Source organism: Schistocerca cancellata, chromosome 2 (assembly GCF_023864275.1).
Source record: "Schistocerca cancellata isolate TAMUIC-IGC-003103 chromosome 2, iqSchCanc2.1, whole genome shotgun sequence".
NCBI classification, from domain to species: Eukaryota; Metazoa; Arthropoda; class Insecta; order Orthoptera; family Acrididae; genus Schistocerca; species Schistocerca cancellata.
The window spans coordinates 139,211,837-139,225,721 of record NC_064627.1 but is presented as its reverse complement, the minus strand read 5'-3'; the positions used below and the strand labels follow the sequence as shown (position 1 = coordinate 139,225,721).

Below are 13,885 nucleotides of genomic sequence, written 5' to 3'. Positions count from 1 at the left end.
TACATAATGCAGATCCTGCCAGGAAATTACCCGGTCTAGAATTGTTGTTGACATCTGCCGTCACCAAATGTCGACAGCCAATGAGATTGAATTGCCTTCCGGGTGCCTTGCAATGAGTAAAGCTGGATGGTGATAACTGCTGTACTTCAGATTACACTGTCTTCTGTGGTAATAAAATTTCATTCATTGATTTCTGTAGCAAGATGTGAGGATCACCATACCAAGCTACCTTCAAACTTACCACTGTGTCACAGACACTTGTATCAATGACTGCCTTCATTCTTATAAAATTATGCAAATTGTTAGGCTTCCTCTCCAGACTGCTTGGAAATGGGCAGAAAGGACGCATCAATTTTGTACTGCTTTGGGTTCTTGATTTCTTCTAGTTCTTTGGTATTTCAAGAGTGATTAAATTCATATTAGTGCATTATTGAATAGTGGTTGTAATTGGTATAATTGTCACTTCAATAAAAAGCAGTTGACATTTATAAAGTGAGACTCTGTGACAAAAGTCTACATCTTATTTACTGCCTAAAGAGGAATTGAAGTATGTGAATAGATAACACTCTAGGTTCAAGGTAAAAGGAAAGAAATAAAGTAAGTTTGTCCAAAGATTTAGATGTGGTATCCAGAATGTGGCTGTTCCGTTTATTCTGTTATCAGGTTCCATGGGACCATGGAAGTAAAGCTGCTTAACTGCGGAACATGGCAGTACACACTTTACAAAATACTGATAGCAAAATTGATAAACAAAAGAAACTAAAGAATTAGTAAAGCATGAAAGAAATTGTGAGAGAGTGTTGCAAGGAACTCCTGTGCAGAATAGAAGGTGTGTCGAGCAAGGAAACCTCCCAACTTCGATTTGAAGACTTGTGGTTTATTACTAAGTTTGTCTCGTTTCTGCTTGAAGTCCATTGAAAATGAAACCTGCTGAATAGTCCATACCTTTCTTTACAAAACTTACAGGAAGAGTTATTCAAGTGCAAATTATTTTTCTGTTGTATCTTCACTGGGGAATAATAATAATAATAATAATAATAATAATAATAATAATAATAACAACAACAACAACCCCCGTGGAGGCTCGGGAAAAGAATAGGCCTTCGGTATGTTCTGCCAGTCGTAAAAGGCGACGAAAAGAACAAACCACTAATAGGGCTAACCCCCCTTTTAGTGTGATTAGTTGGTTCAGGACAGAACTAATGAAGTCTCGGACAAGCGACGCCATGGTCGGGGACGACGCTTGAACCCTATGCCCGTCCACAATGGTAACGACACTGCTAGCCACACGGAAAATGATTTAAATCCAAATAGAGGCGTTTTGCAGGACATGCTTCCTGCAACCACTCTAGAAGGAAAACAAAGACAGAGGATGAGATGGTCAGATGAAGTTAACCGACACCTCATGTTCTGTTATTACCAAGCAACAAACTTAGGAACCAACACAACTGGATACAGATCACAAGTATACACAACATTTATTACCAGATACCCAGAATTAAAATTTTTAACAGAACAACGACTAGCTGATCAGATTCGTGTAATAATAAAAAATAACAGGATACCCCAGTCAGAAATAGAAAACATCAAACAACAAATACTGGAACAAAATAATGTGCAATCAGAAGAAGAAGAAGAAAATACAGTAATGGAAAACATCCCAGAGCAAACAAACAAAGAACACCACGCATCAATTAAACAATGAGAGGAAAACGAAATCTTAAGACAACCACCAGAACAAGCACAAATAGAACACGAAGTGACACACATGTTAGATATAGAAGAAAAATTTCAGCTGACATATATAGAATACAAAGACACAAATACAGACATAAGACCGTTCTTGCGTAGACCACCAAATAATCCCCAAGTCGAAACAACAATAAAAACTATCAACACAATCATACACAACAAAATAAATGAAAATACAACTATGGAAGAGTTACAACTACTGATTTATATAGGAGCACTCACTACACTAAATATACACACTAGGCAGAGATCAGAACCAACCAACACACAGAAGAAACCCACAAAACCAGCATGGCAACACAGGCTACAGATCAGAATAGAAAAACTGAGAAAAGACATTGGACAGCTAACACAATTTATAAGAAATGAAATATCAGACAAAAAACGAAAAAGGTTAGGTAAAATCTCACAACAAGAAGTGATAGAGCAATTAGATGAAAAGAAGCAGAAATTACAAGCATTGGCCAAACGACTTAGAAGATACAAAAAAAGTGAAAATAGAAGGAAGCAAAACCAAACATTCCACACAAACCAAAAAAAAAAATTTACCAGACAATAGATAACATACACATTAAAATAGACAATCCACCAAACATAACAGACATGGAACACTTCTGGAGCAACATAGGGTCAAACCCGGTACAACATAACAGACACGCACGGTGGATACAAGCAGAAACAGACTCATACAAGATGATACCACAAATGCCTGAAGTGATAATTTTGCAACATGAAGTCACCCGAGCAATTAATTCTACGCACAATTGGAAAGCCCCTGGAAATGATAAAATAGCAAATTTCTGGCTAAAGAAGTTCACCTCAACACATTCACACCTAACTAAATTATTTAACAATTACATTGCAGACCCATACACATTCCCTGATACACTTACACAAGGAATAACTTATCTGATACCTAAAGATCAAGCAGACACAGCAAACCCAACAAAATATCGCCCCATAACATGCCTGCCAACAATATACAAAATATTAACTTCAGTCATTACACAGAAATTAATGACACATACAACACAGAACAAGCAAAGGTCCCGAGTTCGAGTCTCGGTCGAGCACACAGTTTTAATCTGCCAGGAAGTTTCATATCAGCGCACACTCCGCTGCAGAGTGAAAATCTCATTCTGGAAACACAGAAAAAAATTATAAATGAAGAACAAAAAGGCTGCTGCAAAGGAGCACGAGGATGTAAAGAGCAACTGATAATAGATGTAGAGGTGACATATCAAGCTAAAACTAAACAAAGGTCGCTGCACTACGCATACATTGATTACCAAAAAGCTTTTGATAGTGTACCCCACTCATGGTTACTACAGATATTGCAAATATACAAAGTAGATCCTAAATTAATACAGTTCCTAAACATAGTAATGAAAAATTGGAAAACCACACTTAATATCCAAACAGATTCAAGTAGTATCACATCACAGCCAATACAGATTAAGCATGGAATATACCAAGGAGACTCATTAAGTCCTTTCTGGTTCTGCCTTGCTCTGAACCCACTATCCAACATGCTAAATAATACAAATTATGGATATAATATTACTGGAACATACCCACACAAAATAACATATTTGCTATACATGGATGATCTAAAACTACTGGCAGCAACAAATCAACAACTTAACCAATTACTAAAGATAACAGAAGTATTCAGCAATGATATAAATATGGCTTTTGGAACAGACAAATGTAAGAAAAATAGCATAGTCAAGGGAAAACACACTAAACAAGAAGATTACATATTGGATAACCACAGTGACTGCATAGAAGCGATGGAAAAAACAGATGCCTATAAATATCTAAGATACAGACAAAAAATAGGAATAGATAATACAAATATTAAAGAAGAACTAAAAGAAAAATATAGACAAAGACTAACAAAAATACTGAAAACAGAATTGACAGCAAGAAACAAGACAAAAGCTGTAAATACTTATGCTATACCAGTATTGACCTACTCATTTGGAGTAGTGAAATGGAGTAACACAGACCTAGAAGCACTCAATACACTTACACGATCACAATGCCACAAATATAGAATACATTACATACATTCAGCAACAGAAAGATTCACATTAAACAGAAAGGAAGGTGGAAGGGGATTTATAGATATAAAAAACCTACATTATGGACAGGTAGACAATTTAAGAAAATTCTTTATAGAACAAGCAGAAACTAGCAAAATACACAAAGCAATCACTCATATAAATACATCGGCTACACCATTGCAATTTCATAACCACTTCTACAACCCTCTAGATCACATAACATCAACAGATACGAAGAAGGTAAATTGAAAAAAGGAAACACTACATGGCAAGCACCTGTATCATCTAACACAGCCACACATAGATCAAGACGCATCCAACACATGGCTAAGAAAAGGCAATATATACTGTGAGACGGAAGGATTCATGATTGCAATACTGGATCAAACAATAAACACCAGATATTACAGCAAGCATATTATTAAAGATCCCAATACCACAACAGATAAATGCAGACTTTGCAAACAACAAATAGAAACAGTAGATCATATCACAAGCGGATGTACAATACTAGCAAATACAGAAGACATGACAATGTAGCAAAAATAATACATCAACAACTTGCCATACAACATAAACTAATAAAACAACACGTTCCCACATACAAGTATACACCACAAATGTACTGGAGAATGATGAATACAAATTATACTGGAACAGAACGATTATAACAGATAAAACAACAACACATAACAAACCTGACATCATACTCACCAATAAAAAGAAGAAATTAACACAACTAATCGAAATATCCATACCCAATACAACAAATATACAGAAGAAAACAGGAGAAAAAATTGAAAAATACATCCAACTGGCTGAGGAAGTCAAGGACATGTGGCATCAGGATAAAGTTGACATTATACCAATTATACTATCAACTACAGGAGTCATACCACACAATATCCACCAGTACATCAACGCAATACAGCTACATCCAAACATATATATACAACTACAAAAATCTGTAATTATTGATACATGTTCAATGACCCGAAAGTTCCTAAATGCAATATAACATATACCGTACAGTTAAAAGGAAGTCACGCTTGATCAAGGTCCGCATCACTGTCCATTTTTGACCAGACAGAACGTCTGAGAATAGAAAGATAATAATAATAATAATAATAATAATAATAATAATAATTTTTATTGGTCTCAGAAACTACATCAGTCAAAAATTGACGAAATTGGAAAGGGAGAGCGAAAATTTCTCAAAAAAATTTACAGTGAGATTAATGTAAATGCCACATGGGTTAAAAGAAAAACTGCTGCCCTATACACACCTGTAGACAAGTTCACTGATGCAGTCATATGAGATGCTTGAAGTTTGTGGTCACATCTGTGGAACAGATAACACTAGGGTAACTAAAAAGGTATGTACTCAATATAAGAAATTCAAAAGTGCAAAAATCTCTTGATTAGAAGAAACTAAACAGGACTTATGAGAAATGAACACTACAGAAGATACCATCTTGTTGATCACACATTCACAGAGGAAGCTATAAAGATCTCTGGGAAACAATGGACAGGCATATGCAGGAAACAACACAGATAATTCATGAAGAGATTTTGGTAAGAGAAGAAGAAAACAAAACCACCAGACCAAAGTAACAAGTTCGAATGTGCTCTTTAATTGGTCATCACAAAGAAAGAAGAATAAGTTTGTATAGATCAATGGCCTGGTACGTGTTGAAAGACATTGAACTCCTCCTCAAAGACTTTTGTGTCCCTAACCAACCCCACTAATCCTCCCAACAAAAGCAGACCTACAGTTTAACATGGAATCTGAACCACATGTCATTCCTGGCAAATCTTCACATTATTGAGAGGTGAAGGGCAAGTTAAAGGCAGACAGAAAAATATACTGTTTCAACCAGGATTCAAGTCGCAACCTCTCAGTCTCCAAGCATGTGCTTTACCACTAGGTCACCAGGTCCAACGCTGAATGAATGTTGTCAACAATGACTCTTACGACTAAGCATACTGACAGAGATAGAATTCTGAGACACCTACACAACAGCCCCTGTGTAGTTCACTAGCTGACATTGCAGAACTGCCTGAGTGCCCTTTCTTGGCAAGGAATTTTCTTATCCGATGCACAGAGTTGCTGCAAAATATGATACAACAGAAGATAGTAGAGTGAAAGCAAAGTAAACAAGCCTCGTCATTCTGATGTCAAACGTAGTGGATGTTATTTTGTAATAAAGATAGCAGCATTGTGTCTGCACAAGATGTTGAATGTTACAGTGCACTGCACTTTCTTGCAGTTGAGCATTAATCTGTTCTTTAAGAACCACATACCAATGGTATTGACTACCCTATTAGTTATGCTCCAGATATGGCATTTTTTTTAACCAGTTTTTTGTTCTGCTTCGTTGGTTTGTAGCATCTTTCATTTTCCCCCCAAGGGAAACATCAGATAGATGCTTTAACTAACAACAATGTTTCTGTTGTTATGTCCAATGTAGAGACAAATTGGATTCAAGATCCTCTGACATCTGTGAGTTGTAATACCTGTTGCCACATGTGCCTTCTTACTGACTGACAAAAAAAAAAATCACAGAGATAGTTGTAGCTCATTCAGAATATGGCTGGAATTTAAATTGGTAGTATTTTAGTACATGAAGTTAATTATATGTGGTCCATCGCAGAGGCTACCGTGTACCACTACTAGTCATTTCCTTTCCTGTTTGACTTGCAAATAGAGTGAGGGAAAAATGACTGTCTACTAGCCAACATATGAGGCCTAATTTCTCTCATCTTATCTTCGTGTTCCTTAAGCAAAATGTACATTGGTGACAGTAGAATTGATCTGCAGTTGGCCACAAATGCCAGTTCTCTAAATTTCCTCAATAGTACCTCATGAAAAGAGCACTGCCTTCCCTTCAGGGACCCCTGTTTGAGTTTGTGAAGCATTTCCATAATACATGTGTGCTGATCGAACCTATCAGTATGAAATCGAGCAGCATGGCTCTGAATTGTTTCAATGTCTTCCTTTAATCTGATATGGTGGGTATCCCAAACACCCAAACACTTGAGCAGACTTGAAAATTTGGTGCACTAGCATTCCCTACGCCATCTCCTTCATTAATGAGCTGCACTTTCCCAAGATTATCCCCATTAAACAAAATCGAGCAGTTGCCTTCCCGACTCTCAACCTGATGTGTACATTCTATTTCATATCGCTTTGCAACATTATTCATCAATATTTAATTGATGTGACAGCATCAAGCAGTGCATTATGAATGCTGTTTTTGAATGTTATAGGATTGTTTTTCCTACTCATCCCCATTAACTTACATTTTTCTACATTTAGAGAAAGCTGGCGTTCACCATACCAACTAGAAATTCTGCCTAAGTCATCTTGTGTCCCCTTACAGTCATTCAAGGACGACACCTTCCCATTCATCACAGCATCATCAGCAAACAGCCATAAATAGCTGTTCACCCTTTCTACCAAATCATTTCTAAGAATAAGTGCCTGTGATGGACAGTCACCATTGAGGACTTTCCACCGAGTTCTATTACTTAAAAAGTCTTTGAGCCACTCACATATCTGTAAACCTATTCCATATGCTTGGACCCTCATCAGCTGTCTGCAGTGGGGTACAGTGTTGCTTCTATCCATGGTTTGCAACATATAGTGAGAAAAGGGCAAGTTGAGTTTCACACAAGTGGCACTTTCTTAATCTACACTGATTTGTGGGCAGAAGCTTTTCTGTCTCAAGAAAATTTGTGATATTCAAACTCAGAAAGTGTTCAAGAATTCTGCTGCAAACCGACCTTAAGGATATTAGTCTGCAATTATGTGAGTCTGTTCTTTCACTTTCTTATCTACAGGAGTCACCTGCATTCTTTTTCATTTGCTTGGGACTTTGTGCTGGGTGAGAGATTCATGATTAATGCAGGTCAAGTAAAGTTCCAGTGCTGCAGAGTAAATTCTGCAAAACCTAACTGGTGACATATTTATTTTCAACTCCTTCAGTTGCTCCTCTATTCCAGGGAAGGTTACTTATATGTCCTCCATGTTTGTATGATCGTCCTGCATGAATGATTTCTGAAACTCTGAAATTTAAAACTTCATCCTTCGATTCACTGTCTTCTATTGCCAAACCTGACTGGTCAAGGAGTAAATGGACAGGAGCCTTCAACCTGCTTAGTGGTTTTACATATGATCAGAATTTTCTTGGGTTCTTGGCAAGATCTTTTGCTAAGGTATGACAGTGGCAGTTTTTGTACTCTTTGTGCATTGATCTTATGGACGCATGAATATCTGACTTTACCTGTCAACATTTGTGCATTCTTGTTAGTTCTGCCTCATGTGTTCCTTCATTTCTCCAGAATCCAAATTGATCTTCCCCAAGGTGGACTTCTATCAGTTGTTCTGTTCTTCTGTAAGGAATTCATGTTAGTATTCTTCAACCATGACTTTGTAAACTGATAGTTCAGTAATATTCACACCTATCAACACCTGCTTGCTGTGAAACTGGTATTATTATATTCTTCTTGGAAGTCTGAGGGATATTTCGTCTGTCTTGTTATTATTATTGTCCTGAAATCTGTGGAAGAATATTGTATTAATGTATAGGGGAGCCATTTTTTGTCTTTGTTACAGTGATATTTTGCATCTGATCCTTAGCCAATATTTACTTTTTACTCATTAACAATCTGTTTTTATGTTGTTTTCCTGCTGTAGTAATACGTCTGCATTTTCATAAAAAAAAATTTTTTTTTCAATGTGTTGTGTGGTAGTAGTTTAATACTGTTATTTATTTGTATTGGGTTTAAATTATGATACAGAAGATATTTTGTAAGACCCATTTTCTAGAAAAAAAATATAATATAAACTTATAACCTCAATGATTTCTTTCTTCAAATTCCATATGCAGTCGCACTGTTTTATCATTTTATGTTGTTGATGAACACTTTGTGGTATTTTTGTTATTCAGTTTGTGTGCTAGCAGATATGCTTGTAAGGCATATTTATGCCTCATGTGAGGTGCCGTTGTGTTTAATTTTAGTTGGATATGAATCATGCCTTCTCTTATTCTGACATTTCTTATTTTCACTGCCAAACTTCCAGTTTTCTAATACTTTTGCCCATCATCATTACATGGAGTATACTACTTTTCAGTTGCAAAACTGGAACACACTTATTGGAAAGAGTGAATGGATAGAAATCAGAGAACAAAATAACAGCACTTTCAAACAAACGAGTATGATTGTTTACTCAACATAAATACTAACAGTGTTTAGAGTAAAAGTCTGCTCCAGTTCTTCCTTTTTTCCAGGAGCTTATGAGTAGAACATTTCCCTCCCCCATCTAGCATAGATGGTATGAATAATTATAAAAAATCCAGGAAGGAGTAAAGACGATGGAATGAGTGGAGACACCATAAGGGGAGGTGTCGAACATTGTGGTGCATAGCTGAACATTGTAGTGCCGTTTTCAAAGTTTTGTTCTTGTACATTGCGTTCTGAAGAAGAATCCAATTGTGTGCAGAAGAAAAATCCAAATTTGAAGTCTGAGTTACAATGCTCAACTTCCGTTTGAAATGCCTATTGTCTGTTTATAAGATGAATTATGTTACTTTCTTTTTTAAATGTGCCGATTCCATTATTACAGGATGTGTTCACAGGTTTTGCAGAAAGTTGGCAGCTTAAAATGAGGCTTCATTTATTGAACTGTTGCCCATTTGTCACATGTAAATGGCATTACAGGCATTCTAGACACCAATAACACCATTGTGGTTTTGTTTTAGGAGGAATGTTATTGCACAAAAGAAGATTTCATAGTTTTTGCTGAATTTTCTGAAGTTATGGGACCAGTTCCTCTACTAACATTCCCTTTGGCAATCAAAGATGATCCAAAAATAGATGTCAACACGCTTATTCTGAAAATCATGTCTGTTGACTACCATGCAACTCCCAGGTAATGTGCTGCTGCTGCTGCTGCTACTACTACTACTACTACTACTGCTACTGCTACTACTATTATTAATAATAATAATAAACTGAGGGACAACATTTGGGAGGATGATGGTTCAAACCTGTCTCCGGCCATCCTGATTTAAGTTTTCCATGATTTCCCTAAATCGTTTCAGGCAAATGCTGGGATGGTTCGTTTGAAAGGGCACAGCCGATTTACTTTCCAATCTCTTCCTAATCTGAACTTGTACTCCGTCTCTAATGCTTTTTTCAAATATTCTACCAATGAACTGAAGTGTACTACCTGCATTACCTACACTACATTTTTGCAATTTGTAAAGTGTGCAAAATTTTGTTGTTTTTGTTGTGGTCTTCAGTCCAAAGACTGGTTGGTGCAGCTTTCCACCCTACTCTATCCTGTGCAAGCCTCTTCATCTCCGAGTAACTACTGCAACTTACATCCTTCTGAATCTGTTTAGTGTTTTCATCTCTTGGTCTCCCTCTACGATTTATACTCTCTATGGTTCCCTCCAATATTAAATTTGTGATCCCTTGATGCCTCAGAATGTGTCCTACCAACCGATCCCGTCTTCTAGTCAAGTTGTGCCACAAATTTCTCTTCTCCTCAATTGTATTCAGTGTGTCCTCATTAGTTACGTGATCTACCCATCTAATCTTCAGCATCCTTCTATAGTACTACATTTCTAAAGCTTCTATTCTCTTCCTGTCTAAACTGTTTATTATCCATGTTTCATAACCATAAATGGCTACACTCCATACAAATACTTTCAGAATAGACTTTCTGATATTTAAATCTATACTTGATGTTAACAAATTTCTCTTCACAATTAATAAAATATTCCAGACAATTATGGCGTGACCAAAGGGATTTCCTTCTAAAATCCAAAGTTTCGTCCCCATCTGCAGAGGACATTTTCAAGGGGATCATAGCATTGTCAAATGTCCGAATCACACCTGGCTTGCTACTGACACTCTCCCATGGGTCAACCAAAGTATCGAGCCAGTAGCGAGTCAATAGCGAGCCAAGGTGTGATTTGGACATTCAACAAAGCTATGATCCCCCTTGAAAATGTCCTCTGCAGATGGAGACGAAACGTTGAGTTTTAAAGTGAAATCCTTTCGACCATGGCATAATAGCCCGAAATATTTTATTAATTGGTACAATTCCAGCTGTAAAAGTTTACAATTTACTAATTTCTGTTCTTCAGAAATGCTTTCCTTGCCATTGCCAGTCTGCATTTTGTATCCTCTCTACTTCAACCATTGTCAGTTGTTTTGCTGCCCAATTAGCAAAACTCATATACTACTTTAAGATTCTCATTTCCTAATCTAATTCCCTCAGCATCACCTGATTTAATTCAATTACATTCCATTATCCTCATTTTGATTTTGTTGACATCCATCTTACATCCTCCTTTCAAGACACGGTCCACTCTGTTCAACTGCTCTTCCAAATCCTTTGCTGTCTCTGACAGAATTGTAATGTCATTGACAAACCTCAGAGTTTTTATTTCTTCTCCCTGGACTTGGCGGCCGGAGTGGCCATGCGGTTCTAGGCGCTACAGTCTGGAGCCGAGCGACTGCTACAGTCGCAGGTTCGAATCCTGCCTCGGGCATGGATGTGTGTGATGTCCTTAGGTTAGTTAGGTTTAATTAGTTCTAAGTTCTAGGTGACTGATGACCTCAGCAGTTGAGTCGCATAGTGCTCAGAGCCATTTGAACCATTTTTCTCCCTGGACTTTAACTCTTACTCCGAATTTTTCTTTTGTTTCTTTTACTGCTTGTTCAATATATAGATTGAATGACATCGGGGATAGGCTGTTACCCTGTCTCACTCCCTTCTCAACCACTGCTTCCCTTTTGAACCCCTCAACTCTTGTAACTGCCATCTGGCTTCTGTGCAAATTGTAAATGGCTTTTCACACCCTGTATTTTACCCCTGCCACCTTCAGAATTTGAAAGAGAGTATTGCAGTCAAGATTGTCAAAAGCTTTCTCTAAGTCTACAAATGCTGTAAACATAGGTTTTCATTTTCTTAACCTATCTTCTAAGATAAGTTTTAGGGTCAGGAGTGCCTCGTGTCTTCCTACATTTCTGCGGAATCCAAACTGATCTTCCATGAGGTCGGCTTCTACCAGTTTTTCCATTCTTCTGTAAATAATTCGTGTGAGTATTTTGCAACCGTGACTTATTAAACAGATAATTCAGTAATTGTCTAACCTGTCAGCACCTGTTTTCTTTGGAATTAGAATTATTATATTCTTTTTGAAGTCTGAGGGTATTTCAATGGTCTTGTACATCTTGCTCATCACACGGAAGAGTTTTGTCAGGGATTGCTCTCCCAAGGCTTTGAGTAGTTCTATCAGTATGTTGTCCACTCCCATGGCCTTGTTTTGACTTGGGTCTTTCAGTGCTCTGTTAAATTCTTCATGCAGTATCATATCTTCCATCTCATCTTCATCTACATCCTATTCTTTTGCCACAATATTGCTCTCAATTAAATCACCCTTATATAGACCCTCTATATACTCCTTCCACCTTTCTGCTTCCCCTTCTTTGCTTAGGACTGGTTTTCCATCTGAGCCTTTGATAGTCATACAGGTGGTCCTTTTTTCTCCAAAGATCGCTTTAATTTTCCTGTAGGTGGCATCTGTCTTACCCCTAGTGATATAAACTTGTACATCCTTAGATATATCCTCTAGTCATTCCTGCTTAGCCATTTTGCACTACCTGTTGATCTCATTTTTGAGATTTTACATTTCTGAATATTTAAAGCAAGTTGCCTGTCTTTGCACAGCTTTCAAATCTTATCAAGCTCTGAATATTTGTGCAGCTTTTTTTAGGCAGTACTTTACTATACCTATCTGCACCATCTTGATGGGCTGAGGTTACTACTTAATATTGTCTGCATGGTTATTAAATGTACACCATGAACAGCAACGCTCCCAAGAAACTTCTCTGAAGTGCATTTAAAGTTACTTCTGTGACTGTCCATCCAGTATAACATGCTGAATCCTTCCTACCAGAATTCTTGAACCCATCCACAAATTTTGCATTTGGAAATAAGTATAGCTGCGATATTGAGTCAGATGCTGTCTGGAAGCCGGGAAGTACATCATCTATGTGACAGTCTTCATCCATGGCTTTCAGGTGTCAGAAAAGTTGCATTTCACTTGATTAGTATTTTCAAAAACAACATGGGAAGAAACTGAAGTAATACTGGATTTACAGGAAACAACAAGGAAAGAAGAGGGATTGAAGATTTTGCATGATACATGATCAGTACAAAGATAAGAGAATAATACAATAATAATAACAAATAATTACTTTATTTGTAGATTCTGATTTGTAAAATATTGCATTCCAATTTAAATTGAGGACATTTGTCTATTGCTCATCACCTGAAATTGTTTTCATGACTATTTGGGCAGTAGTGATATATAAATGTAGTGAAAAAGACTTGAATATATGTTTCTTGTCCCATTATCATATACAGTGTGAAGCAGTTGACAGACCACCCAAACTGTATCCACAACAAGTAAATATATCAAGGTGAGATTTTTACGTACTTTAGTTGACAATGTAGCAAGTTTTCTGATGTAGGCAAGAAATCTTTAACGTTTATAGCTGCTGACATATGACACAGAGTTTTTTTTAACTATATATTTTTTTCTGTGGCTTTAAAAAGTTGCTTCAAAGAGAACTTAAACAACATAATATGTGGAAATTGATCAGATAGTGACAAGATTAACAGTGCAAGTCACTGTTCTGTTGTTAACTGTGACAAGTAGGCATACTGCGAAGATGGATTTGTCCATGATGTGTAAATGATGTTGCATCCATAAACAGAATGTTGAAATCTTGTACACAAATTCCACATTATACGGCAGTTTTTGTACACACCATTTGGAGAACTATAACTGACTCTGGAGGTTATTACTGTGAAACTATTTACATGGCAAAATGTAGAAAGGAGTAAATGCACTGGAGTGTAATGTTCACAGAACACTCCTTTGACTGATTCCATTCACACATTTGAGCTACGTTGCATTGTCATGTGGATTCCCACTGCTAAAATGTTAGTTGCACTTCTCTAATCAGTTTCTGCTCTT

At 36.9% G+C, this 13,885-nt stretch overlaps 1 protein-coding gene across 1 annotated transcript in view; it reads left to right on the top strand.

Annotated features, from left to right (window-relative positions):
- Nucleotides 1-13,885, top strand: part of LOC126151880 (guanine nucleotide exchange protein smcr8b-like) — a 104,765-nt gene that overhangs the window by 19,401 nt on the left and 71,479 nt on the right. The window contains 1 exon segment of the mRNA XM_049915971.1: nucleotides 9,587-9,756. Coding sequence (XP_049771928.1) covers nucleotides 9,587-9,756 — 170 coding nt within the window.